The 26,404-nt window shown below is 36.9% G+C and overlaps 13 protein-coding genes across 13 annotated transcripts; 7 read left to right on the top strand and 6 right to left on the bottom strand.

Annotated features, from left to right (window-relative positions):
• Nucleotides 1–2: 2 nt before the first annotated feature.
• On the bottom strand, nucleotides 3–1,902 carry EV154DRAFT_504325 (uncharacterized protein). The gene has a single exon (XM_051601037.1). The coding sequence runs from the start codon at nucleotides 1,591–1,593 to the stop codon at nucleotides 76–78; it is 1,518 nt and encodes a 505-aa protein (XP_051459040.1). The 5' UTR covers nucleotides 1,594–1,902; the 3' UTR covers nucleotides 3–75.
• Nucleotides 1,903–2,290: 388 nt separating this feature from the next.
• EV154DRAFT_504330 (uncharacterized protein) lies at nucleotides 2,291–2,763 on the top strand. The gene is made up of 2 exons (XM_051601038.1): nucleotides 2,291–2,486; nucleotides 2,545–2,763. Exons 1-2 carry the CDS (start codon nucleotides 2,367–2,369, stop codon nucleotides 2,680–2,682), a joined length of 258 nt encoding a protein of 85 aa, XP_051459041.1. The 5' UTR covers nucleotides 2,291–2,366; the 3' UTR covers nucleotides 2,683–2,763.
• A 109-nt stretch (nucleotides 2,764–2,872) lies between these two features.
• On the bottom strand, nucleotides 2,873–5,318 carry EV154DRAFT_550571 (uncharacterized protein). Its single transcript, XM_051604932.1, has 7 exons — nucleotides 5,002–5,318; nucleotides 4,679–4,889; nucleotides 3,847–4,624; nucleotides 3,464–3,785; nucleotides 3,334–3,407; nucleotides 3,204–3,274; nucleotides 2,873–3,147 (listed from the first exon to the last, which is right to left on the bottom strand). The coding sequence occupies exons 1-7, from the start codon at nucleotides 5,194–5,196 to the stop codon at nucleotides 2,951–2,953; spliced, it is 1,848 nt and encodes a 615-aa protein (XP_051459042.1). The 5' UTR covers nucleotides 5,197–5,318; the 3' UTR covers nucleotides 2,873–2,950.
• A 1,074-nt stretch (nucleotides 5,319–6,392) lies between these two features.
• EV154DRAFT_185918 (P-loop containing nucleoside triphosphate hydrolase protein) lies at nucleotides 6,393–10,114 on the top strand. The gene is made up of 8 exons (XM_051594263.1): nucleotides 6,393–6,669; nucleotides 6,723–6,874; nucleotides 6,937–7,292; nucleotides 7,352–7,561; nucleotides 7,616–9,375; nucleotides 9,442–9,708; nucleotides 9,767–9,945; nucleotides 10,009–10,114. Exons 1-8 carry the CDS (start codon nucleotides 6,405–6,407, stop codon nucleotides 10,072–10,074), a joined length of 3,255 nt encoding a protein of 1,084 aa, XP_051459043.1. The 5' UTR covers nucleotides 6,393–6,404; the 3' UTR covers nucleotides 10,075–10,114.
• Nucleotides 10,115–12,188: 2,074 nt separating this feature from the next.
• On the top strand, nucleotides 12,189–14,124 carry EV154DRAFT_537418 (methylenetetrahydrofolate reductase-domain-containing protein; the record flags this gene model as incomplete). Its single annotated transcript, XM_051604213.1, has 5 exons — nucleotides 12,189–12,368; nucleotides 12,434–12,596; nucleotides 12,659–13,128; nucleotides 13,189–13,731; nucleotides 13,792–14,124. 5 exons carry the CDS (start codon nucleotides 12,189–12,191, stop codon nucleotides 14,122–14,124), a joined length of 1,689 nt encoding a protein of 562 aa, XP_051459044.1.
• A 416-nt stretch (nucleotides 14,125–14,540) lies between these two features.
• Nucleotides 14,541–15,593, bottom strand: EV154DRAFT_585842 (uncharacterized protein; the record flags this gene model as incomplete). Its single annotated transcript, XM_051606772.1, has 2 exons — nucleotides 14,985–15,593; nucleotides 14,541–14,923 (listed from the first exon to the last, which is right to left on the bottom strand). The coding sequence occupies exons 1-2, from the start codon at nucleotides 15,412–15,414 to the stop codon at nucleotides 14,541–14,543; spliced, it is 813 nt and encodes a 270-aa protein (XP_051459045.1). The 5' UTR covers nucleotides 15,415–15,593.
• A 521-nt stretch (nucleotides 15,594–16,114) lies between these two features.
• EV154DRAFT_480130 (uncharacterized protein) lies at nucleotides 16,115–16,683 on the bottom strand (the record flags this gene model as incomplete). The annotated part of the gene is made up of 2 exons (XM_051598308.1): nucleotides 16,115–16,396; nucleotides 16,633–16,683. The coding sequence occupies 2 exons, from the start codon at nucleotides 16,681–16,683 to the stop codon at nucleotides 16,115–16,117; spliced, it is 333 nt and encodes a 110-aa protein (XP_051459046.1).
• A 1,785-nt stretch (nucleotides 16,684–18,468) lies between these two features.
• On the top strand, nucleotides 18,469–18,822 carry EV154DRAFT_418302 (uncharacterized protein; the record flags this gene model as incomplete). The annotated part of the gene is made up of 1 exon (XM_051595832.1): nucleotides 18,469–18,822. A coding segment is annotated over one exon (354 nt), but the record flags the coding sequence as incomplete, so codon positions are not given.
• A 329-nt stretch (nucleotides 18,823–19,151) lies between these two features.
• EV154DRAFT_585849 (uncharacterized protein) lies at nucleotides 19,152–20,724 on the top strand (the record flags this gene model as incomplete). The annotated part of the gene is made up of 5 exons (XM_051606773.1): nucleotides 19,152–19,367; nucleotides 19,482–19,651; nucleotides 19,802–20,078; nucleotides 20,217–20,426; nucleotides 20,524–20,724. The coding sequence occupies 5 exons, from the start codon at nucleotides 19,152–19,154 to the stop codon at nucleotides 20,722–20,724; spliced, it is 1,074 nt and encodes a 357-aa protein (XP_051459048.1).
• An 822-nt stretch (nucleotides 20,725–21,546) lies between these two features.
• On the top strand, nucleotides 21,547–23,196 carry EV154DRAFT_418323 (Alpha/Beta hydrolase protein; the record flags this gene model as incomplete). Its single annotated transcript, XM_051595833.1, has 5 exons — nucleotides 21,547–21,628; nucleotides 21,685–21,962; nucleotides 22,006–22,061; nucleotides 22,125–22,732; nucleotides 22,796–23,196. 5 exons carry the CDS (start codon nucleotides 21,547–21,549, stop codon nucleotides 23,194–23,196), a joined length of 1,425 nt encoding a protein of 474 aa, XP_051459049.1.
• EV154DRAFT_186012 (uncharacterized protein) lies at nucleotides 23,124–24,378 on the bottom strand. Its single transcript, XM_051594266.1, has 3 exons — nucleotides 24,116–24,378; nucleotides 23,860–24,050; nucleotides 23,124–23,774 (listed from the first exon to the last, which is right to left on the bottom strand). Exons 2-3 carry the CDS (start codon nucleotides 24,005–24,007, stop codon nucleotides 23,422–23,424), a joined length of 501 nt encoding a protein of 166 aa, XP_051459050.1. The 5' UTR covers nucleotides 24,008–24,050; nucleotides 24,116–24,378; the 3' UTR covers nucleotides 23,124–23,421.
• On the bottom strand, nucleotides 23,860–25,889 carry EV154DRAFT_504347 (Six-hairpin glycosidase-like protein). The gene is made up of 7 exons (XM_051601039.1): nucleotides 25,460–25,889; nucleotides 25,312–25,400; nucleotides 25,198–25,248; nucleotides 25,098–25,146; nucleotides 24,724–25,039; nucleotides 24,116–24,669; nucleotides 23,860–24,050 (listed from the first exon to the last, which is right to left on the bottom strand). Exons 1-6 carry the CDS (start codon nucleotides 25,498–25,500, stop codon nucleotides 24,133–24,135), a joined length of 1,083 nt encoding a protein of 360 aa, XP_051459051.1. The 5' UTR covers nucleotides 25,501–25,889; the 3' UTR covers nucleotides 23,860–24,050; nucleotides 24,116–24,132.
• EV154DRAFT_441186 (ribosomal L29e protein family-domain-containing protein) lies at nucleotides 25,890–26,386 on the top strand. The gene is made up of 4 exons (XM_051596949.1): nucleotides 25,890–25,914; nucleotides 25,975–26,018; nucleotides 26,081–26,145; nucleotides 26,215–26,386. Exons 2-4 carry the CDS (start codon nucleotides 25,982–25,984, stop codon nucleotides 26,293–26,295), a joined length of 183 nt encoding a protein of 60 aa, XP_051459052.1. The 5' UTR covers nucleotides 25,890–25,914; nucleotides 25,975–25,981; the 3' UTR covers nucleotides 26,296–26,386.
• Nucleotides 26,387–26,404: the final 18 nt, after the last annotated feature.

The following is a 26,404-nucleotide window of genomic DNA, read 5'->3' on the forward strand; positions in this document are numbered from 1 at the left end:
TATACATTGAAATATCTAAAATTACTTTTTATTTTATTTTAATTTTATATGTACAAGTGTTTGTGGGAATAAAAATTATGTTTCGCCACTTTTAGAGCCTCCATAACGAAGTACTTCCATTGTTAATTTTGTAGGTTGGATATTGTCTTGCTTCATCATTTCATAAGTACTCTTCACTTTTTCCCATTTGCCAGCTTTTGCCCAAGCTCTCATGACAATGGTATATACTACAGCATTGAGTTCAACGTCACCTTTTTTCAGTTCATTCAAAATCCGAACACAAGATTCGGGATCAGGGACATAGGCATGAGCAAGCATCAGTGTAGAATAAGTAACTAATGACGGCTGGATATGCCGTGCAACCATATCTGCGTAAACTTGGCTAACCATTGGAAGATTATCACGACGAAGGAAAGCACGCATAAAAGTGGTATAGGTATAAACATTTGCACCGACAAATAAAGGGGAGATGGGTGCATTTTTATCAATTTGAGTGTTCTTGTAAAGCTCATAGTATCTATTGATCGTCTCTGAATCTGCCTGGCCTACAACGGCATTTAACAAGACATTGCGTGTATGGTCGGTGACAGGTAACGGTTTTCTGCCAGTCTCGCTCGTGAAGAATTGATTAAATAACTGGACAGCATATTCATTGTCATGTTGTTGGACATGCATGCCCATTAACGTTGTTGCTACAACTTCATTAACGTCCACCTTTTCTTGTTCCATTGTCTTAAAAATTCTCCAAGCTTCGTCAACACGACCTTCGTCTCCTAACCCATGCAAGATGATGGCAAAGGTGTATACATCGGATTTTAAGCCTGCTTCAAGCAAATTACCCCAAAACTTTAATGCTGATTCCATGTTTAATTGACGTACCGAATGGTGCATTAGTATATTGTAAGTAACTAAGGTCGGTTTAATCTTTTTCTTCATCATGATTCGAAACATGGCTTCTGCATTGTCCAAATTAGCTTCACGCATGTAACCGTCAATGAGACTGGTATAAATATAGGCGTCTGGTTCAACTCCATTTTTTAACATGCGAGTCACCCATTTTCTGGCTCTAGTCATATCGGATTGTTTGCTGTACTCGTTGATAATCATGGTGTATGTCAGGATATCAGGTTTCAACCCACTTCTTTCCATTTCACGAAGATAAAGAATGGCCTTATTTACTCTATCCTCCATGACGGTATAAATAATAAGCTGGTTATATTCGGACACAGTAGTTGGTTTCACCTTCTTTGTTTTTTGTGTCAAGGCATTATAAACTTTCTTTTTACCGTCAACCGTTTTTTTCGTCACGGATTTAAATTTGTCGTAGCGTTTTTTGGTTTTTTTTTCGGCCGTCGATGCATGGACATCAGTCACACCGTCATCCAATTCTAAAGGTGAGGCTTGAGTTGAATAAGGTAGCCTTTGTACGCCACAGTGGTTGGCTTTTGCAAACATGGATGTCAGGGGTTGTTGATGTAAAAGGCATTTGGTAGATAAAGGACGAATCGTATTGTTATATATTGGCCTGGAAACAATTGCATACAGTACATTTGCAATGACAGACCTGGAGAGAGGAAAATGTCTGATCGACATACTTCAATATGTGCTGTACTTGTAGGGACCCTGTAATGAAAAACAAAAAATATCCATTTTTTGGCGTGGAGTTTCTTTGTAAAAATATCACTGGCTATGTCATCACCATTAGTTTAAGCTCAGCGTAAATCGCAACTCACCTTTGTCTGCTCCAGCGGTGTCGTACGTTTTTTTTAGCAAGTTCGGAAAAGTATAAGTAACGCAGTAATACTGCTCATCGATATCAATATTTGTGCTTCTTTTGCAAAAAAAAAAAAAAAAAAAAAAAAAAATGGGGGGGGGTTACTTTTATATGTTTGGTATAATTCAAACTACACGCACTTTGTGAGCGCGAAACTTGTATGATGTGCATGAATGCACCATCAAAGTAACATTTGATATCCTTTTATATATGTTCAAGTCAAATAAACCAGACAATATTGGGTTGAAAGTTTTTATTAATGAGTTTACAGTAAGGTCTATATGTATGTACGTATTTTAATTACCCGCGTTTTCTTGTAAAGATCACATATTGCACCAGATTCGATCTTAAAAATCCATTATTAAAAGTGCTTTTTTATTAATATACGAGACGAACATTTTTGTTCTCACCGTTTATTTGTAACTTTGCCACTGATGGCTTAGAAAAAGCTTGAATACAGCTAACTAAAAATCAAAAGATGACGCACACGTTACACTTTTTTTTTTTTTTTTTTTTTTTTTTTTTTTTTCTTTAAAATGAACGGAAAAATGAACAACTGAACTGTTCTTCTTTTACCTATTTCTTACAAAAAATGACTGGAACTTTTTCTTTTGGTAAACAAAACTCAGATGATTGCAACGGTTGGCGTGATAAGCTAGTCGGTAAAGTTGTATTAAATGACGATGAAGTAACTACACTTGAAGAAAACGAGGTAAGAATATCTAAACGTTTCTTTTATATTTGAAATGATGTCTAACTCTTTGCTGTAGTGTATTCGTAGAAAGGATTTACCTCAGCCCAACAGAGTGGTTCCTCCTGGTTCTATGGTGACTATGGATTTTAGACCTGAACGTTTAAATGTTCGTGTTGATCACACTATGAGAGTTACTGGTGTGAACTACGGATAGGTCGCTTACTTTTTTGACAATCTATACCATATTTCCCTTTTATTATTTATTTAATAAAGTCTGTTTTCTATTAAATCATTACTTGTATTCAGCCCGAATATTTCATTTTAAAAGCCAAGGCTGAGACGCCCAGCATGTGACAAGCTAAGGAAATCTGGGTATTTTCATGCAAAATAATTAAAAGTTTTAACCCTGCATTAGCGCAGAATGGAGTAATATTATTTTATTAGGCTGTAAATGGTATAATTTAACATGGTACATTGAACAGTTAATCAAAGATCCAATCCGAGCTTCGTCTTAGCCATCTATCTAGCAAAACTTCGTAATCTTTTAAAACGAATTCACAAATGGTGGATCGTAGCAAATTGATACAAGCTTCGTTAGTATTTCGTGCACGTTTATAGGAAGATGATTTTTGCGATGATTCATTTTCAATTAAAAGAGTCAGCTTTGTATTCCAACGCTCTATTGTAGATAAAAAAGGTTAACACTAAAAAAAAGTTTATCTGCTCTTGTCCTACCCAAGACTTTAACCACCGTAAACAGTCGAATTAATGTCTTGATGTAGATATCATTATTGTGCTCTCCCGTACTATATTTTTCTATTAGCAGCAGTCATCCCACACTTTAGAATTTTTCTTTCTTTCTTACGGAATGGCTTTAGAAGCTTCAAATTTCATTCTTTCAACAGATTTCGAGAGTTTTGAACTCCAAGCCGAGAGTGTCTAAGAATAGACCATAAATTTAATATCTGTTTTTTTTTATAAATTTGCTATTGTACCTGTGAAGTTTTAACCCCAGAGGATCCGCCTATCAATGAACTCATGTAACTCGAATATCTCGAAGAGGATTGGCCATGATGATGATGATCTACTAAGGAAGATGGATCGTTTTCACCGCCGGGGGAAATTAAATATCCCAATTTTTTAATCAGCGTATATTTAATCCGATTTAATGTTTGCTCCAGAACTTTTAGATCTGTCTCCACCGTGGAGGAATCACTAAAGTTTTTTCTTTTATCCATTCTTTCAAGCGCAATTAAAAGCAATTCACAAGCAGCAATTTTTCCATCTGTTGTAGGCAATCGTACATTGGGCTGATACCTACAAAAAAAGTTAGATTATGAAGATACAAAATCTGGGTAATTCACATGTTTGTAATTACCATAAATCCATTGGTATATATAAATTCGGTGTGATATAACCACCGTGTAGCATACTTTGGAGCAATTTGTTCATGAGATCCAATGACACTAATGCGTCGTTATTAATTGCACGCACATGCTCCTCATCTTTAGGTGGTCCAGCTATAAACGCGGTAGGATCCAAAAAGGAGGGTGGTATTTTACCAATGATGGACCATTTTTTTTTGCTCTTGGATCGGCCTAAATCTACAGAGGGAGTTGTAGTTCTTTTATTAAGCTTTGTTGTATTTTGTAGTAAAGCAGCAAATGAGGTTTTTGAGGTTTCTTCAACAGTTGAAGTTAATTTTGAATCAGACTTGAGTTGTTTCTTTGAACTTTTTCTTCTTCCCAAAAGTGTTTGGAAGCTTGAAGTGCTTACACTTCGTTCCATTTGAGGTTGAAAGGGCTCCGTGACAACAGTCGATGATTTTTTATGAATAACACGTGCAGAAAATGTTTTTCGAAGCGAATTACTGTCTTCATGCAAAGTGGAATCGCTGCTCGATAAACTTAGTTCTGTCGGCGGAGTTGTAGTGACATTAGTCACTATGGTACTTTGTGAATCGGCAGATTGTCTTTTACATTCGTCTTGTTTTTCTGTCGACATGTTGTCAGTTAAGGCCTGTAGATCAAAGCAATCCTGCTCAATGTCAACATGTTCAAACGAATGTAGGGTTGGTGAGGACTGATTCCTCGATAATATTTGTGGTGTGCCAGTGCTTGAAAAATCTGAAGAATATCTGTTTTTGTTTGTATTTCCTATTATAAAAGTTTTAGAATTTATCCCAAAGAAAAAAATGAAATTATGAATACCAATTTTCTTCTTCTTCTGTTTGATTAACATGGTTGTACTAGTTGGTGTGCTCATGGAAGGTTTTAAGTCCAATTTAGGTTCTTTCTTCGGCATGCGTTTATTGATAGAAATCATAATTGATGTGGTTGGGGCTGAAGCATTAATCCGTTTACTGGTTTTCATCTGCAAAGACGAAGAAAGGAATTCGATTCTTTTTAAATAAGATTCCTGCTGTTAAACATAAAAAAAAAAACCTGTTAAATGCTTATTTTCTGACACCATTATCTCCCGTTTTTTTTAAAAAAGGCCTCCTATTTCTGCCCGCCATGGGGAAATACTTTACAATTGTTTTAAGTCTTGATTTGTTGTTCGTAACATCTGCGTCATCGTCTAAAACATTTTGTAGTGCATCCACGGCCTCTTTATACATTTTCAAAGATGTTTTATCACCAACACCAGAATCTCGGTTCACTGCTGACCTGGATTTTTCCAACGCAAATTCAATTAACGGTGAACCAGGTTGACTCATGGTAGACATTGCGTGCAAGTTACGAAAAAAAAAAGTTTTTTACTGAACAAAAAGAAACACCTTCAGACTTCAAAAAGAGGTAATTATTTAAATATACTCATGTGACGTTGATAAATATAGAACTAGAAGAGCTTTGTGTGCGACATTTGCATTTGCCTTTTTTTCACAAGCTTCATTTTACTGTCTTATAGTCGCACAAGCTTCGTAGTCACGCTACAAAGAAAATTGATCATATTACTGCACTTGACAACTCATTACATGTCTCGTAATTTGGGATGTGCTCATCTTCACATTACTATCATCACCTGCTGTTTATTATGAGGGCGATTGAAGTTTAAATTTGTAAAAAATAAAGCAGGAGAGATATGGAAACAACAGTTACCATCGACCTTCTGTCCATATTCTACATCCCGATAAAAAAATTATTCCTTGCTGAGTGAAAAGAGCGTGATAGCTGCCTTATTTCCTTTTAAAGATGTAAATGTTCAGATGGACTGTACAATTAAATCGTCTTTATCTTTTTCTTCCAGCAGATATTCTTCGTAATTCCACATCACTTACTGTCATCATATATAATAAACGCATGTATTATAACGTGTACTTTAAGTTTGTTTTTAAATCGTTGTCCTAAGCTGGAAGAAGTTTTGCTGTAAATTTTCCTCTTCCTGCAAATACCAAAATAGAGCTACAAGTCCCAAAGTACATGGTTACTCAACTTGTTGTTCTAACTATTCTGACAAGGCTAACTCTTCCAGCTGCGGAACAAAAAAGCACGTCACAAAACCTGTAATCTTAAGGAAGTAACAGGCATTTTCCATACTTTACTGACGTTCCTGATGCGTAAATATCTAGATAAGTGATAATTCATGAACATCCACATTCTAGCAGGATCAAGTTGAGCTGTCAGAAAGTGCTTGTGCGACCACTATTGCAGATATGTATTTATGTCTACCAGGTAATTAATAAAGCCTGTATAAAGATCTGCTTGATTGGTTTCAGGATATGTAATTATTAGTATTAGGTGATGGGTTGACATGTTAAAAGTCTTCCTAAATAACATAAATTTTAAATAGCATAAAGAAAAAAAAGAAAAACCTGTGGAAATACGACGCAGTCAAAGTCAAGTTGATATTCAAAGTCAGTCAAGTAAACATATAAATAGGCACTTCTCTGAAAGTAAAAAAAAATCTTTCTGTTTTAAATTATAGAGATATACTATGCCTGCAATAACACCCGCACAACTTTCGGTTCTTCAACACAATACAAAAAACATCAGAAATATCTGTATTCTTGCCCATGTGGATCATGGCAAGACGACGTTGTCCGATTCACTCTTAGCCACCAACGGTATTATTTCCTCCAAAATGGCAGGTAAAGTGCGATACCTTGATTCTCGCGAAGATGAACAAGAAAGAGGAATTACCATGGAATCAAGCGCAATTAGTTTATACTTTAAACTGGTTAAAACAGTGGACACCGAAGGTATGATTCACAGCCTGATTACTAAAGTTATTTTTCTGACTTGTATATCGTAGACGCACAAACTAAAACCGTCGAAAATGAATATCTCATCAATTTGATCGATTCTCCCGGCCATGTCGATTTCTCGTCTGAAGTATCAACTGCTTCTCGTTTATGTGACGGTGGACTTGTTCTAATCGATGTGGTTGAAGGTGTTTGTACGCAGGTAAAACAAAAGTAAACAATGAATGAAAATGGAGATAGAATTAATGCAAGTTTTAAAAAAAGACGATTTCAGTTTTAAGTCAAGCATGGATCGACAAAGTTAGACCTGTACTTGTGTTTAATAAGATGGATCGTTTAATAGTTGAATTACAAATGACACCTCATGAGGCTTATATTCATATTAACAAAATTTTGGAACAAGTCAATGCTGTCATGGCCACCTTTTTCACAGGTGATTTGATGGAAAGTGAAGCTCGGAAAATGACGGATGAAAAGAAGGAGAACCAAGAAGAAGAAGAATTCGATGCCAATAAAATTTATGATTGGAGTGTGGAGGATCGCGATGATTCCGATATTTATTTCGATCCTGCTCGAGGAAATGTTATTTTCTCCAGTGCTGTCGATGGCTGGGCCTTCAGGTAATACATATCTATTTATACGTAGATATATTTTTTATACTTACAGTACGATCTATTAGAGTACAACAATTTGCTTCACTTTACGCCAAGAAGCTTGGATTTAAAGAACAAGTCTTACAGAAGTGTCTATGGGGTGAGTACTACTTTGATCCTAAAGCTAAACGCGTTATCCAGCCCAAGCACTTGAAGGGAAGAAATTTAAAGCCTATGTTTGTCCAGTTCGTATTAGACAATATCTGGGCCGTATATGGCAGTGTTGTCATTGAACCGTAAGTAAAGTATTTACTGTGCATATATTAGATTTTCTCATCTTTTTTGTATAGTGATCGTGAACGTGTTGAAAAGATTGTGGGTGCTTTAAAAATTAAGATCTTGCCCAGAGATTTGCGTTCTCGCGATCCCAATATTTTGCTTTCGGCTATTTTCTCTCAGTGGCTTCCACTGTCTACATGTGTCTTATTGGCAATTATTGGTCAATTACCTCCTCCTAAAGACGCTCAGCGTATTCGTCTTCCCAAGATGCTTTACCCTAACATTCATCGTAAGGATAGCGAACCTTTGGAACCCACTAATGATGTTGAGAAGGCTTTATATTCATGTGATACATCGGATGAAGCACCTGTGGTTGCCTATGTTAGCAAAATGTTTGCTGTCCCAGTCGAATTTTTGCCTGAAAACAGACGTAAGCAAATGACAGCAGAAGAAATGCGCGAACGAGGTCAACAACAAAGAGAGCTTCGTGCTGCTCATGCTTTGTTAGATCAATCTGGCGAAGGTGTTCCATTAACACCTGAACAAGTAGCTGCTCTTACTGAAGAAGCAGAAATCGCAGAAAAGGAGGCTGAAGAGGTTTTGAAAGGCGAAAGCCTCATTGGTTTTGCTCGTATCTATAGTGGTAAAATTCGTGTTGGTCAAAAGTTATACGTCATGGGTCCTAAATACGATCCTAAATACCCCAAGAAACATATCTCAGAGATTGAAGTGAAGAGTCTCTACCTGATTATGGGTCGCGATTTAGAAATGCTAGATGAAGTATGTGCAGGCAATGTCTTTGGTATTGGTGGTTTGGAAGGACATGTCCTCAAGAACGGTACGTTGGCCAGTACTACTGAGAATGTTAGAAACATGGCAGGTGTTCAGATGCAAAGCTCCCCTATTGTCCGTGTTGCTCTTGAACCTGAGGATCCTACTGAAATGGATAAGCTCGTTGAAGGTCTCCGTCTTTTAAACCAAGCAGATCCTTGCGTTGAGGTCATGCTTCAAGAAACCGGTGAGCACGTTATTTTGACTGCAGGTGAACTTCATTTGGAAAGATGTTTGCGTGATCTTAAGGAACGTTTTGCAAAGATCGAAATCCATGCTTCTGAACCCATTGTTCCTTTTAGAGAAACTATTGTACGCGCTGACCTGTCAACTAATAAGGAGGTTGAAGGTGTAATGGTGTCTCGTGGTGAATCCGAAATCAAGATTAATTCCAAGTTCTTAACACTGAAGGTTCAAACTGTGCCTTTACCATCTCGTATCACCGAATTTTTGACCAAAAACGCTGCCTCCATCAAGGCTATTGTCGAAGAAAAGTTGGCCAAGAAGAGTAACAAGCTAGAAGACGAAGAGGCATCCACAGGCAATGCAGATAATCTCGGCGGTAGCAATCTTCTTTCTGCTACGGAACTCGAATCCTTACTCAGAAAAGAATTTGAGCAAGTCAAGAAAGCCGGCGGACCTTTTGTTCATTTATGGGACAATATCGTAGATCAAATTTGGGCCTTTGGCCCTCGTCGTATCGGCTCTAATTTGTTGGTTAATCGCATCCCAGGTTATGTCAGAAAACCATTTTTCCAGGTGGATTCAAAAAAGAGCACAGAAGTATCATTGGATCATGCTGACGAAGTCATTAAGGTCGATGTTGATACCAGTGCTCTTTCCATTCTCGATGTTGATTTTCACATTCATACTGGCTTCCAGCTATCTACTTTAACCGGTCCTTTGTGCGCTGAACCTGTTACTGGTGTATGTTACATTGTAGAAGGTGTTGAGGTCCATCCAGAAGAATTAGTGGCCGCCAACGGTGAGGCCATCGATGGTAAAAAAAAAAGAGAAAAAGAAAAAAAAAAAGCTATACACAACTAACACATTTAATTATCAATAGTCCGTTCTAGACTTCACATCATTCAAGGTCAAGTCATTGCTGCTACAAAAGAAGCTTGTCGCCATGGCTTCTTAGACTGGTCTCCTCGTTTATTATTAGCCATGTACACTTGTGATATCCAAGCTAATGCTGAGGTTTTGGGTCGTGTCTATGCTGTCATTTCAAAACGTAAGGGTAAGATTGTATCTGAAGATTTAAAGGATGGCACCTCATTCTGGCAAATCAACGCCCTGTTACCTGTCATTGAAAGTTTTGGCTTCTCCGATGGTATGTAATTTATATATTGTACTGAATGTATTATATTGATTTTATGACTTTCTGGTAGAGATTCGTAAAAGAACTTCTGGTGTTGCTAGTCCCCAGTTAGTTTTTAGCGGCTTTGAGATGCTGGATGAAGATCCTTTCTGGGTACCCACTACAGAAGAAGAATTGGAGGATTTAGGAGAAAAGGCAGATAAAGAGAATTTAGCCAAAAAGTACATGGATACCGTTAGAAAGAGAAAGGTAAAAACCAAATACGGCTGTAATTATATCTGCAATACTAATATGCCGTCATGTTTATTGTAGGGTATGTTTGTTGAAAAGAAATTAGTCGAACACGCTGAAAAACAACGAACTTTGAAAAAGAACTAAATAGTTGTATTAAATAAAGAGTTATTGATTGTATAAATTATGTAATTCTGGCACAAATTTAGATGTGATTTCACATTTCACCAATACAATCAAGTACATTCATATAGCTACCGATGTAAATATTAATTAATTGGTAGAATATCCTGCCCATCCACTTTTAAGCTATTAGTTACTACCATAAACATTCATAAGAAATTAGTTTTATTATCTTAAAATTCAAATACCACTTACTCGACAAAATTGGTGTCATGCGTCAGATTATTCTTTACAGCCTATCAGTCACGGATTCGTTTTCCGGTATACACTGAATTTCACCAAGGTCTCTTGATGATAATGACAATAGTTTGTCCAAGCCAGTAACATACACGATATTCGGGCTACCCTCTGAGTAATCTGGTTCCTAATATGTGCCTCCAGAACTAATGGTCATAAATGACAGGTCTAAAGCTTGTTAAAAGCCGTGGCATTCAATTTTAACCATATCATACCTTGAATCTCCTCAGAGTCTGGAAAGAAATTATTTTTCCATGACCTCTGTCATCTTCAACGTTGTCATCTAAATCTTTATGGCCAGCAGAACTCTCATCTCGCTCTTTTTTTTCTGATCTGAACTTTTTGCTTTTTTTTACCCTTCCCTTCATTTGGATCGGCAGCTATATCATAATAGCCATAATCTGCTGCACTGTATTTTGACATCTGACCATTATTGATGAGATTCGCTGGAGCATCTTAGAGTTTTCCTTTTTTGCCCTTTTCTTTCTCCTACACCTTCTTGTTTTTCAGCTATTTATAATAACTTGAGCTATTTACTGTCTGAGTCCAGCTATTTACAGTGCGATCCTTGCTATTCGCAGTCTATTTGAAGAGTTATCCAAGACTGACTCAATCTTCATCCAATGCCTGGTCAATGACGACACTCAACTAAAAAGATATAATCTCTGTTCATTATCGCCAACTTGTATGGCACGTGAATAGACGCGCACTTTTTTAATCCTATGGATAGATTTTATCCTCGTAAGCATTTCCGATTATTTAAACGCGAGTTCACGCTTCAAATCAGTCGCATTCTCTCTTAATACACAGTCTTCTTCTACTGCTTTGAAATAGTGTAGAAATAGTAGCAATAAACACAGACAGCTTTATAAGTAATTCTCATTTCTTTTTGGAATCAGATCTACATATGTACGCTCAAACACTGCTTAATCTTGTCAGTATTCAACTGTAAATGTACCTTGATTTACTACTCCCCTTAATAAATAGACAGTCTTTAAAATAATAGATTTTATCCAACAAAAGCTTAAATTTCGATTTTATTTACCTTTGCATTTACTTTTGACAGCTGTTATAGTTGCTAATGGTGATGTAAGAAGTCTTTTTTACAAATGCGTTGTTCTCAACCCGATATTGGGCATCAAGCAGTAGGACTAGCGTAGATTAGAATAATACATTGTAGACTCAATTCAAGTTATGACTTTAAGTCAAGTACCTCCCGCCAGCATATCATGTTAAATATATGATGTTCCCCTTTCTCCAATCCTCCGGATTCCACCTTCATTAAATATCCTGATGTTTTTTAGATTGAAATCAAATAAGGATTGGTTTATATGATATGGAAAACTATTACGGATTGACTGTAGAATTTGACGTTTCTTCACAAGTGGGGTTAATTTATTTACTTCTTCAATCATATAAATTGAACCTCATATTGTAAAATTTCAAAACAGAGCAAAAATTTAATTGGTATGTTCATGCAAATGGTAATGGTGCGCGAAATAAAAACTGGGGCGCGCAAGAAAAATTAACCCGGCTCGGGATTTATTATTTGACCGGACAGAAAAACGGTGGGCCAGATTGTCTTTTTAATTTCCCCGACCATCTCTTAAAAAAAAAAAAAAGCCAGATTATCCAATCTTTTCTTCTTTCCTCCATAATAGATACCTTAAACATGAAAGTGATTGACAAGATACACAAAGCTGAAGAAGAAGGACGTACATTTTGGTCCTTCGAATACTTTCCTCCAAAGACAGAGATGGTAAGAAAGAAAACTTTTATTTTGGTATGCATGAATCATCTCATCTTTCTCCTAATAGGGTGTTCAAAACTTGTATGATCGTATGGAGAGAATGCAGCGTTTTGGACCAGAGTTTGTCGATGTTACTTGGGGTGCAGGTGGTACCTCGGCCGATTTGACTATGGACATCGTTGCGACTTCACAATCTGTATATGGATTAGAAACTATGATGCACTTGACGTGTACAAATATGCCTGTTGAGAAAATTGACACTGCTTTAAAGGTATATACATATAAGCTACATTCATATACCTTCTATCTTATTTGGTTAAACTATTTTCTTTGTAGAACGCTAAAGCTTGTGGCTGTCAAAATATTTTGGCTTTACGTGGAGATCCTCCCAAGGGTCAACTTAACTGGGAGTCGTGTGAAAATGGGTTTAATTATGCTATCGACTTGGTTCGTTATATCAAGGAAAAGTATGGGGATTATTTCTGTATTGCTGTTGCTGGTAAATTATTTTAGCGTTTCATAACAAACGAGGAGGGGGCAAACTAACTAGTGAGTAATTAGGCCATCCTGAGGGACATATTGATAACCAGAATAAGGAAGACGATCTTCTGAGATTGAAAGAAAAAGTAGATGCTGGTGCAGACTTGATTGTCACCCAATTGTTTTTTGACGTTGATGTTTTTATTCAGTTTGTGAAACGTTGTCGTGATATTGGTATCACATGTCCAATCTTGCCTGGTATTTTCCCCATTCAAAGTTATGCAGGCTTAAGCCGTGTTATTTCATTTAATAACAACCATGTTCCTCAACACATATGGGACGACTTGGAGCCTATCAAAGAAGATGATCAGGCCGTAAAAGATTATGGTATCGATTTAGCTGTCAAATATATCCAAAAAATCAAAGAAGAAACTGGTATTATTGGATTTCACATCTACACATTTAACCTTGAAAGATCGTCTCGTTTAATTCTGGAAAAGTTGGGTTTGGTTCCAGAACAAGAACATGTCAAGCCATTACCTTGGAACCAAGTAAGTGGAATTAGACATTGGTAGGGGTTTTCTTTAAACTTAAATAACGAAAAACAATAGTCACTGGGTCCCAAACGTACGAAGGAGACTGTTCGTCCTATTTTTTGGAAAAATCGCGCACAAAGTTATATTCAAAGAACCGAATCATGGGATGAATTTCCTAACGGTCGTTGGGGAGATGCGCGCTCACCTGCATTTGGTGAGTTTGATAGATGGGGTGTTTCGATCAAATATCCCATCGAGAAACGTAAAAGTATGTGGGGTGAACCTCAATCACCAGATGATATTGCACTTTTGTTTGCAAGGTATTGTAAGGGTAAATTAGAAGGTCTTCCCTGGAGTGCACAGAAATTAGAACCAGAGACAGACACCATCAAGCAACGCTTGGCTGCAATCAATTTACTTGGTTATTTAACCATTAATTCACAACCTGCAGTCAATGGTGCAAAGAGTTCTGATCATGTCTACGGTTGGGGCCCAAAGAACGGATATGTATACCAAAAGGCCTACCTCGAGTTCTTTATTCCTCAACAAAAGTTGGATGAATTAATATCAAAGATTGGTAATGACCCCGAAGTAACTTATTTCGCTGTCAACAAGGATGTAAGTGCGCCACAAACACTAACGATATCAGACAACTAAACAATACGAATTGTTTTGTAGGGTGATTTAAAAACAAATACGATTGATGATGAACCCAATGCTGTTACTTGGGGTGTCTTCCCTGGTAAGGAAATTGTGCAACCCACTATTGTAGAACCTATTGCATTTATGGCATGGAAAGATGAAGCTTTTGGCTTATGGAACGAATGGGCTCGTATGTACGATCGTCAGAGTTTAGCTGCCGAAGTGATTGTGGGTATTTACAACAACTGGTACTTGGTTAATATCGTTCACAACGACTTCCAAGATGAAAGTGGCATTTGGCGTTTATTCGATTTAGAGATTGATGGTGATCTTTCCAAGAAATTACGACGTGCATCTGGCACCTTATAAAAAAAGACCGTGTACATACAATATAGTGCCCTCTCAAATAAAACATTCTTTGAACTTGGTGGTACAGTTTTTTATAATAAATTAGGACATTTAGCCAATTAAATTCGAGCCTTGACTCAACTCTTGAAAAATTACACTGGTAGTTTTGGTGCAAGATATAAGATGAGATGTGATTTTACATGTGTTTGGATGGAATATGGCTTATCGCTTCTATTTTATGTACAGCATGTCGCCGATCAATGCTCTACTTATTAACGTCTTCAATTCGTGGGTTGCAAACTTATTAGATGGAGTCAACATTGCGTAAGACCTGTTTTTCTTGGTATATTTATATTATTCACCCCCAAATACCTAAGAACTGTATTAAATAATTTTTATTAATGTTACTGTTGGCATAAAATACGATCAATGGGTTGTCAGTATTTATATGTAGTATCCTCAGGTTGAGCGCTTTTGTAGCCCAAATCAACCAAATGATGATCTGGCTCTTCATATCCTTCTTCTTCATCATTATATTCGGTCACTCTGTTGACCTCCATCTCTTCCGGCTCGTTTGCAGAATCAACGTTTTCACTGACATCCTCAGAGGCTTCATGCACACATGTATTAGCGGGTATATCCTGTGTGGGTGATGGTGACGGTGGTTGCTCTCGTTTGATAATAGGTGCCACGAATGGGTATGACTCTCGTGCAGGCGATGGAAGTGGTTCCTGTTTGATGGGGATTTCGTCTTCCCGAGTATTCATACGAGAATAAAGTGAGAAATGCTGCTTAACTTCATTTTTAAATTCCGTGAAATCTAATCATAATACCAATTAACTTATACATCTATAATAGAATAAAATATGATTTCTAAATACCTTCGAGAGCTGATTCCTTATCATCGTAAACGTTTTCCAAGAACTCGGTGATTTTGGCGCCAGATGTGAGCTTTCCATAAGGACCGTTTTCGACGGGAAGAGAAAAAGTCATTGACAAAGCCTTAATGTAAAGTTTACCCTCTTCAACGAATTTATTCTGGACGTTACGAAAAAGTTCTTTGAGATGGGAAATACGCAGCGTCTTCTTTTCATCATAAGTCGTTTTAGACTCGGCTACTTCTGCTTCATCGTAGAGACGTAACTGAGATATAAAGATATCAATATGTCCCTTAAGCATGCTCTCTCTCGCGCTGTTTAACTTGTTTCGTTCACAGTATAAGACGTTTTCCCGATCTTTCTTTAAAATTGCAACTTTGACATCACGGACGTAGTCCATCATCAATTGTACAAGCTCTGCTTTGTCGTGCATTTCTTTTTCCAAGAATGTCACTTTTGTCTGCGAATAGTCTGCTTTGTCTGCGAATAGTCTGCTTTGTCTGCTTGCTTTGTCAAGTTGTAGACTATTGTGCCGGGTGTTTGATGATTAAATTCGGGAACGGTGCTCAAGTAACGTGTCCAAGCGTCTCTCTCTGATCGAAGATTAGCGTTTTCAGTATCCACAGACAGCTTAAAGTGTAATTGTTAGAGCGTCGGGTCGGATGATGTATTCCTTCAATTTGTAAAGGCGGGTCTACTTTCATATCCCTCTTTTTGGGTTTACTTGCATACACTTACTTTTACAATGAAGGTAATCTAAACAAGAGCTGGACAAGAGTGGACAAGAGGTGGAAAAATTAAATTATAAAGTATGAAAAGCAGAAGAAAAAAACTTGTATCGTAGATCTAGCGAGAAAATATATAGGCGGTATATTCATAATGGATATAAAGTAAACTTAAGAACTTCTTTATCAATACTTCTTGTCTCGTGCACCTTCTGCTAAAATGATAATGCGCAATTCAAAAAACAGCGTCGTAATTCTTTAATGAATTGGAATCCTTGTAGAGAAAAAGAAAAGCTCAGTAGTTTATAACTGAGGAGTTTAACGAGCTTTAATCTCATGAGTCTTTTGAAAGTGTTCATCAACTGTTACAAGCCAGGTTTAGAAAAAATTATGCTAAATGTTTTATTTTTACTCGGAATCCGAGTACAATAAGCAAATCTCCACTGGTTCTGTTGTAGGTACTGGAGTATCTTCATCATCGTAGCTAGATTCTCTATCTCCTGATTCATAATAATCTAGTTCGTCTTCTGCAGCAGAATCATCTTCCAAGTCGTCCGACATGGATCCGAACGAGCCTTCTTCATATGCTTGAAGTTCACCCTCATCCATACAGCCACACACAAGTGATTTTGGGAAAAAATGTTTAAAATTTTTCTTCAAAAATATTACTCTATTTTCAATGATATTATTCTCGATCAAATTTGAAGGAATCAATGTCAAAATTTAAATAGTAATAGATAAACATAAGAGGTATACGAAAATAAAATAAACAATTATTTAATATTTGGTGGGGCCTCCTAGAGCATCAGTGACAGTGATATAGCGCTGGTACGGATTTAGATTTAAAAAAGAGACAATTATTATTATATAACAATTGTGATAGTGAGCACCAGACTTTTAGTTGTCAACTTAGTTTTATTATTTACTAAGAATATTTCTGAAGTGATCTTAGACGATAAAATATATGGATAAGACATATAAATGTAAATCGATAATAATACAGTGAGAGATGAGAAGAGAATATGGTTCTTAGATGTAAAAGAGTAAAGAGTTTACGACGGGTTTATGTAAGAAGATGATGTGATTGCATAATTTACAATGGACAACAAACAGCAACAAAAAGCGGAGGAAATACTACTTAGTATCAATTACTAGATAAATCCCAAATTTAGGTGAAGACAAAACTGGAGAATCTTTATTGAAATTGGAAAAAAGAAGAGTGTTTATAGGAAAGATCCTATCCCGTGTAACAACAAGCCACATTATTATTGCTGCAACAACAGCCTGACATCGACTCGTCATACTTTCCACTAAGCGAAATGTCCATTTGCTCCCATTCTTCCCCTATCACAGCTCTCAAATCTTTCACGTTTTTTACTTTGGATCTTCTTTCAGCAATCCGACGTTCTAAGGCCCACCAGAGATGCTCAAGTGGGTTTAAGTCTGGACTTTGGGCAGGCCAGTACTCAAATCCCGCAATCTGATGGGTCTGTTTCCTCCACTGTGCGTGGGTCCTAGTATGGCATGAAGCCCGTCTTCTTGTAAGATAAAGTCTTTATCTTACTTTTCTAAGTAATTCCTTGAACCAGGCATATAAATTATCACCCAAAATAATCATATAATCCTCTTGATTTACCGTGTCATCCATTATGGTTAAAGAGTCGAATCCCTCTTTGTAAAAGTACCCCCAGATCATTACACCACCTCCACCCCACTTTGTTGTTGGAATAACATTTCTTTTCTGATATCTTTCCCTAACTTTTCTAATTACTCTGGCGCCTCAGTCCGATCCTGTTTCGGAGAAACGAGACCCTAAAACTGATATTATTATATGGTATGTATGTATGTTATAACACAGTATATATTACAACTATTATTATTACAACAATAATAGCTTTTATACGAATACTTTGCTTCCTAGCGGGTTTTTGTGTTAAATGGTAATCGTAATCAAATACTCTTTCTACTGTAAAGGTATTGCTCTATAAGACAGAAGTACACAAAAAAAACCTGGTGTGATTGGCCATAGTAGCTGATGGCCGAGACATTACATTTTATAAATGTTATATAAGCCGTTCTACTGATTTATTGATTTATTAAAAAAAAAAAAAAAAAAAATCTTTCTCACTCTTTTTCCTCTTTTAACCCCAAAATAAAAAGGCGTTTTACATCATCAAACTCAGAAAGACCTTCTAAAGACCCAAAGTTTAAAGAAAGTAAAGTATCCAGTAATTTATTGGTATTTCTTTATAATACTTATCATGATTCTGGTGTATAGATATTATAGTAAAGCGAGATACAACAGAGCATAATACTTTAGAGCACGACACTGTAGAGCAAGACACTGTAGAGCAAGACACTGTAGAGCAAGACACTGTAGAGCAAGATACTGAAAAGCAAGACACTGTAGAGTAAGACACTGTGGAGCAAGACACTGTAGAGCAAGACACTGTGGAGCAAGACGCTGTAGAGAAAGACACTGTGGAGCAAGACACTGTAGAGCAAGATACTTTAAAGCAGTATATATTAGAGCAGGATTGTGCTTCTTCTTCCTAAAGTAAACCAAAGCATTCGAAAAAGTAGAGGAAAAGATCAACAAGAAAAACGCCCTTTTAAAGTTTAGAGAAGAGCAAAAAACTGGCAAGGCAGTACAATGCCCCTCGTGCAAAATGAAAACGCACGCACGATAGACAAGTAACTTGTGTCCAAACAAGAAGGTAAAAGAGTCTGTACGCATCCATGATGAGAGAGCTGAACACTTTGTGATCAAGGCTTCCTTATCCAATATTTGTAAAAATGAACAATTTATTGCAAATATAAGAAAGCTGTCGCGTTATACAACCAAAGTTTTATTCGTGGGCTCCCTTTTTGCCAACTTTGTCTTTATCAAACTACTTGAGGAAAATAAATCAATCCCAGTTATTGAACAAAGCTTGTTTACAAACATGTTCGCTCTATTGACTGGGAATGGAAAAAAAGTACCAGATTATCTCAAGGAGTACTATACTCTTTTCTGCGAGTCTACAACTCTTAACTACGAGTCGTTAAAAAGCCAAAAATACTCCAGCATTCTCACTATTGCTGGAAAACAGTACGAAGTTTTGGTCAGGAACTAGATTCACAAGATGCATGAAAAAAAATCAATCATGTATTTTCTGACGACAATGTCTGACAAAAGTTCAGACAATTTTTGCAAGGATCTTTCTATTGCTTCACGGAAATCATTGGCGTATTTCATCTACAAACAGAAGCAGGGCTTAAGACCAACCTGGACATCATCTGTCCCGCACAGTAACTTCTATTTACAAATCGTTAGAAACATTGCGAGTATGTGGTCCGAATACCAAACTGATAAATGCGATTCCAATACCCTCTACTTCAAGACACACTTTTTTTTCAAGTGGTTTAGTTTCCTGTCACAAGAAGTCCATAAAAAATTTATGTAATGGAGGAAAAATCGTCAAAATTTGCTTCGAAAGGGTATGTTTATCGAAAGCTTAAAGAACTTCCTTTTACTGCTGGTATGAACAGAAGAAAATTCTCATCTTTGTTGGAAGAAACACTGCAATCGATCAACTCCAGCAAAGCATTTATTCAGGGAAGAAAGCTTTCACAACTTTTTCCTCAGCAAGTATCAATAGTTCAAAAGTTTATTAACACGGTTAAATCAAGGATTCGAGATGAATCATTTACTCTTCCCTAATACACAGACAAAAGAGGTTACCGTTTTTTTTCGATTGCACCCATATATTCATTTCGTACCAAATCCATACAGATCGATGCTCAAGCTTTTTGGAGATTGGTGAAGCAATCTGAAATACCAAACTACCCGAAACAGACGAAAAGTGAATCTGATTTAACTGATTTTTACCATCAGCTATTCAATTTCCCCAAACTAGGGTTCCGTACCAGAGAAAGTCTAACGACAGTAAAGAAAACATTCAAGTAGGCTACTCAATAATGTAATAGTTACATTAACCAGTCTCTAACTAAAATTAACAACAAGCAAGGTTATTACTACTGATGGCTATTCTGTTTCATTCCTCTTCACGCGTTTAGTAAAGAGGTCAATAGCCTTAAAGAATAACTCCACAGACTTTGTATCAGTGACATTCAAAATGGCTGTACTGTTTGGGGAGTCGATCCAGGAATTATAGACTTGATTACAGCCGTCGACTCTTCTGGGGATAAGGAGCGGCAAAGGGCGACTAGTCTCGACGAATATTATCATCTTTGTGGATATAACCAAACTACTTTTCAAAGACATAAACATCAAAGCCAAAACGAATCAGTTTTTCAGCTGATCAGTCAATTGCCTTCCTTAAAAACCACAAACTCTCATGACTTCTTACTCGCATCTAAAAAGCGGCTTGTTGACTAGATATGATATTTTATGCAACTATTATAACAATGATAACTGGTAATCCAAATCACTATGTTTTTATGAGCAAGTGTAGTAATACTTTTATGATATAGGTCATCAAAGTTAAAATTTAAAACTTATATAAAGAAACAAAAAGCAGTAGAAGAAATTTGTAAACGTTTGGTTGTTGAAAGCAAAAAGTACGGCCGAGGAAGTAAAACAGGGGTCAAGACTGCTACGGAGAACACTTCCATTCATTATCCCAATGCACCTCAAGACGCAGAAAACCCGCCTACAAGTACTGTAACTGCATTTGGGGACGCTACTTTTTACGGGAAACAAAGCCGCGCCTGTGAAGTTAATAAAAAAGAAGCTTCAGCAAATGCGTGGAGATACCATCCAAATTTGTTTTATTGATGAATATTTGACAAGCCAAGTATGCAATGTCTGCAAGGACAGGGCCTTAGAGAATGTCTCGACAGCAAAATCAAAACGAAGAGTACATTCGGTATTAAAGTGTAACAATAACAGTTGTAATATCGTTTGGAATCGTGATATCAATGCTGCGAAAAATATCTTTGATATTTTCATGTTTGCCGCTCACAATAATAACCGAAGACCTCCAGCATTTGAGCGTCCAGAGCAAACGATATAATTTTTTTTTTATCACAATTATGTGTGATTGATATAACTTCTTCACACACCTTACAGGTAAGCTGCAACATGTTGTTAATTTAACAGATGTACTAATTCTTTATTTTCTAACATCCATGGACCATAAATCTATAAAACTTTCGTTACGTTTTGGGTAAGACATCCAGAATTATAATAATACAATTGTCTTGACTAATTTTCTCTTTCACTAAAAGTTCTTCTTCATCCAAAAAAGGTAAGCTAAACGTCTGAAATTTAATTTTGATTCGTCTGAAAAAAAAACACTCACACGTCTGAAAACCTCTTTGTGTTTGTCTAAAATAATTTTCATTCATCTGAATTTAAAGTATAAAAACTGTAAGCTTTTGTATTTTAAGGTCCCGGTGGCACTAAAATCACATGAATGTCATCATGATTGATGTAACTTTTAAATTTTTATCCCCAGTCTATAAATCATCACGCTGTTTCTTTATTTTTCTTTCATCATTTTATCTCTTTAGCAATGAAAACAAACAACTTACAACTAGCCACAGAAATTACATTAGGGTTAGCACTTGTACCCGCCCTGGTTGGCTACTATTTTAATTACAAGGGAAGATGGATTTGGAGTCTATTTTGGTACTTGCTGTCAGTCTTTATACTAGTTACGCCAGCCTTTATTTATATCAGTTTCAAGTCAATCCAACAATGTATGCCAGTCATTGTTCGTATCTTGGCTCGTCTGAATAAACGTTTAGCTCCTATTGCTTCCTACATTTCGCACAACAAGATCTTGCGGCCTCTCATTGTCATTTTTGTACGTTCTCAATTCTTTCTATGGTTCATGGCACTGTTAATGAGCGACCAAGTCATTCGAATTGTCTTGTCTCGATTTGCAGGTCAGCATGCCAGTAGCCGATACTTATGTAAGCTTGTCACATTATCAAGGAAGTACCTGTAAAAAATTAACACGTAATGATAGCTGTAATCAATGTGGGTGATTCTAGATTTTTCAACACGCAAAAGGAACTCGATGCCACTATTCAGGAACAGCAACAATATCCAGCAATTCAAACAGCGGATGAGAAGGACGTGGATTTCCAAAAGCCCCAGTATTCGTTGTCAGTTGCACACACGCTATCTGTGGCGAGTAAGTTAGCATACGAAGATGTGGCAGTTGTCAAGTATGAGTTGGAACAAGCAGGTTTTGATGTCGAGGGAACTTTTAGACCAATTGGATACAAGGCAAGTAATAAATATGTTTACATAGCACGTGAAAAAATTAATAAATACGTGTTTGTAGAATGTTTGTGCTTACATCGTGGAAAAGGAGAATGATGTTTTATTAGTATTTAGAGGGTAAAATATTAATCATATAGGGTCACAAAAAGAGAACAAAAGTCACTTATATGTATATACTAGAACAAATCCTTTAAATATTCAAAACTATGTTACCAACATTGATGCAGACCTCACTGCTATTTCATCCGCGCGTGAAGATATGGGAAGAGTGCATAAAGGGTTTTGGGATGCTATGGGTGCTACTACTTCTTCTGACAACTTACTCGATACACACAGATCTTCTGATATTCGTGTAGATATAAACAGTACCTCTTTATACCAATCCATTACGACCGCAGTATTGGCCATTGCACGCATCATGAAATTACTTTCCTTTAATATTTTTGCCAACGTCATTGATCCGATTGATGCCAGCTGGTCTGGTAACGACTCTTCCGTTGTTCGACACCAAAGTATGTATACGCAAGCAGAAGGCTTGATACTCAAGATTTTTCAGGACACAGCCATGGAAAAGGGTAAAACCAAGAAGCTGTACGTTACTGGTCATTCTTTAGGTGGTGCTCTAGCCACCGTTTTTGTTGCCAAAATGATCCAATGTGACAGTCCTTTGATTGACTATTTTTCAGGCTTATACACGTATGGCCAACCCAACATTGGTGATGAAGATTTTGGAAAATCTTTCGGTCCCGAAATCACATGCAAGATTTTCAATCATACATATAACAACGGTTCGTGCATAGTTTTATAAACTCAATCTTTTATTTACCTTTTTTTTTTTCGTATGCATCTAGATGTTGTACCTCGCGTCCCATTTTGGTATAATGCACCTCCCGGTACGTTGGTCTTTATAGACGCTTCCTACAAGATATCTATCTATCCACCCAACCCAAAGACACATGAACCTATTCCAGTGCGACCCATCTCTTTTGTTCATTTATCAGGACTTTTAAATATGTCAGTCATTCGTAGACTCAGGTCAGAAACTCCTACACGTATCTTATTCCGCGTTCTGCTGCCTTTCTTTTTGTCAGATCATTTCCCCAGTGATTATAGTGATGCCTTGTTGAACGGTACTGTCGAATGGGTAGTGATGGGTGAAAAAGAAGGTGGCAACGCAGACGAGGAGAATGAAAAGGACAGCAAAAGATATAGTTTAGCAGTTGCAGGTGAAAAAAACCTGAGCGAAATTTAGATAATGCAATATAGAAGTATATACTGCTTTTATTTATTTATATATTTATATATTTATGTTTATAAATACACATCATTGTACATTTTTGTTGTTGTTTTATATAAAAACATGTTGTCGATAGTATCAAACTGATTGGTGAGTTTCATGACACTGGTTATTTTTAGATCAGATGCCTTTTATTATACTTTTGCAAAAAAAAAAAAAGTTGTACAGTAGTAATATGGTTTAACATTTGGGGAAAGTAGAGTTATCTACCATCACAGCTAAGGGTACAGTTAAGGCTGATTGAGCTGTTCCTACATTAGGTGCTGATCCAAAGGCCACTGTGGGGTATATAGGTGTAAAAACGAGCGAAAAATCATAGTTGCTAGGTGGGTAGCGACTAAAGAAATGGCAGTTGGGAGCTTTCCAAGATTCTTTATGTTCGACATTTTTGAGCCCACCTGGGTAAGGGTCGGTTAATAAGCCTGAAGCAACATTCAATGATAGCACATTGCTGGGGTTGTTATGGTCAGACCAAATAAAGTCGATCGAGAGAGAGTTTGGATAGGTGGTTTCGACGTTGAACTTAGGGTTAGCTAAAAAAAAAAGAAAAAAAGAAAAAAAAAAACTCTTTTTGATTAGGTTTTCGTTTTTGTTTGCAGTCTTTAAAACAAAAAGTACCTATTTCACCACCGATCACGGTGTATGTAATATTTAATAGATCTTTACTGATGAGTTTATTGTTGGGGACATCAACTTGAATGACATCTTGTCCGTTTACAGCTGTTGCTATTGCCCAAAACAAGGTCAAGATAGATAATGAAACCATGAATGAAAAATTTATAATATTAAAAAAGAAAGAAAAGAAAAATCTAAAAATACAATGAAAAAAATATATTTTTATGATGGACAGTGTAACATCAATAGAATTGCTTACGGACAACTGACAAATATTTAGATTGGAACATTTGCATTTAACAAACATAGCATGGCGATACTTTCACCAAAATAGGTAGCTTCCATTTGCTTCATCTCTTGCTGAATTTGGCCTAACTGAGCTTGCCAACCCAAGAGCCAGAACAAGAAACAGGCGGGTGCCACAAAGGCCATATCTGTATAATCGACATAACAGGAACCATCCAATCGATAACCGGCTTTAATTCCACAGTCACCGTTGCCGCCGCCTCGTGCTAATTGGCCCGCAAAGAAATGCGCTTGCGTTTCCAAGATAGGTCTCACGCGTTCATCGCGGGTCAGCATATAATAATGGCCGATACGCCATGGTACACGACAAGAATTCCAGTTGTAATGAGGATCGTGTTCACTTTCCAATACTTGTTTTGTTGCTGGGTAATATTGTCCACTGTGTTGATCCAGTTTCAAGAAATCTGCAATGAGGCCTGTTTGTGGGTTCAAAGCCAGCTGAGCACTGATGGTATGTACAATGGCCGAAATCACTTTACCCCATTCCTCTTTGCGCTGTGCATCCTCCTATTTAGACGATTGTTAATGCCTATTATCCGTGTACTCTTTCAATAAACTTACGTAGTAAAATATAAGGTAGCCGCTCAAGATGAAATCACTAGGTCTAGTTAACAAATAAGCTTCGTCTCCAGGGTCAGCCCAATCGCCAATCAATGGCATATGTGTTTGATGGTTGATGCAATGCTGATAGATGGAGGCAGCTAATTCCGTGGCAGCATGTCTATAATCGATTTCACCGCTGGGACCTCCTCTGCCCCATGTCTTGGCAGCTATAAATAACGCAGTACAAACATCCACATCACCGTCGGTAGCACAATTTTCTCCTCCTTCATCGCCCGGTACAAATCTACCGTGATGGTCTGTCTTTTGCTGCCACCTGTTCATGGAAATTAGATATTATGGCATAGGTTTTAATTTTAGCTTTTTCACTTTACTGCATCAATCCCTTTCTGTTTTTAAACCGAGCAAAATATCTGTATAAACCTTTTGTTGCGTTTAATATTTGGTGATAATCGCGTGAATAATTAAAGTTACCATCAAAATCTTGTTGGTTCCGCTTTGATACGGAAATAAGCATGCCATAACCTAAATAAAGAGTGGAAAAAAACTGAATTTACCAAGAGTATAATGATGTCATATAATTCTTACCATGGGCTTCTGAGCAAGTCATTTCTTTTAATCCTTCCTTTTCTTCCTTGTAATAAACATACAAGGTATCCTCATATGCTCTCAAATACCTACATGTTCCTTATTAGCCTACAAACATTATGGTTTATAGAGAATTCTAAGAGCTCACTTGTTTCTCCAGGTAACGTAATTATGTTCTAAATCGGTCATACTACAATTGATAAGAAAGAAAGAAAAGAAGAAAATTTAAAACAGAAAAATCACAATAACTGTGACGAATTCAAACACCGTTTGTTTTTTCCTGCCCTGGGCTAGTGCGATGATGAGAAAAATGTCAATTTCTATGCCTCCAATTAAACCGTTTGAAAAACAAACAACCTTTGAGCGCTCTATTGGAGATCATAGATTTACTAAGTGTGCCCCATACAAAAAGCTACTTGGCAGTGCATGAACAAGATGCCGCACAAAACAAAGAAATATCCGGGCCGGACAACTAATTTCAATCTCCTTCGCGAAAGTATGGGGGAGATGAGGGCCCGGACGGGACAGATTGAAGGGAAACAAACTAGACAAGCAGCATGGCACACATAGAAATCCCTCTTTTCAACTACTTGTTTGACCTAGGTAATTGCATGAAAAAATGTCATCCATCCATCTCGCGACCGATTATTGATGTATCTATAGAAACGTAATGTCCAAGTCCAAGAACCACACCAACCACAACCAAAGTAAGATTTTTTTTTATTGATGAAGGGATCGAAAACATGGAGTATTAAACATTTATTTATAGTCAAGAAGGCTCATCGTAACGGTCTTAAGAAGCCTATTGCTCACAAGTACGGTACTCAAAAGGGTGTAAGTTGATTAATGCGAAGTACATTGGGGTTAAAAATTGATGATTGACATGTCTCTTATGATTTTTAGTTGGATGCTAAGTTCCTCCGTAACCAACGTTTCGCCAAGAAGGGTACTCAAAAGGCTCTTGCTGCTGCTGTCAAGGCCTAAACCAAGTTCCTTGTTTTGAAGCATAGGGAACCATCACATTTTCCTTTTCTTTTAATACACCTATTAAAATAAATTCAAAATATAATCCCTCAGTTTAAAGTATACGTAT

This window comes from Mucor mucedo, assembly GCF_025094135.1.
Source record: "Mucor mucedo strain NRRL 3635 chromosome Unknown EV154scaffold_32, whole genome shotgun sequence".
NCBI classification, from domain to species: Eukaryota; Fungi; Mucoromycota; class Mucoromycetes; order Mucorales; family Mucoraceae; genus Mucor; species Mucor mucedo.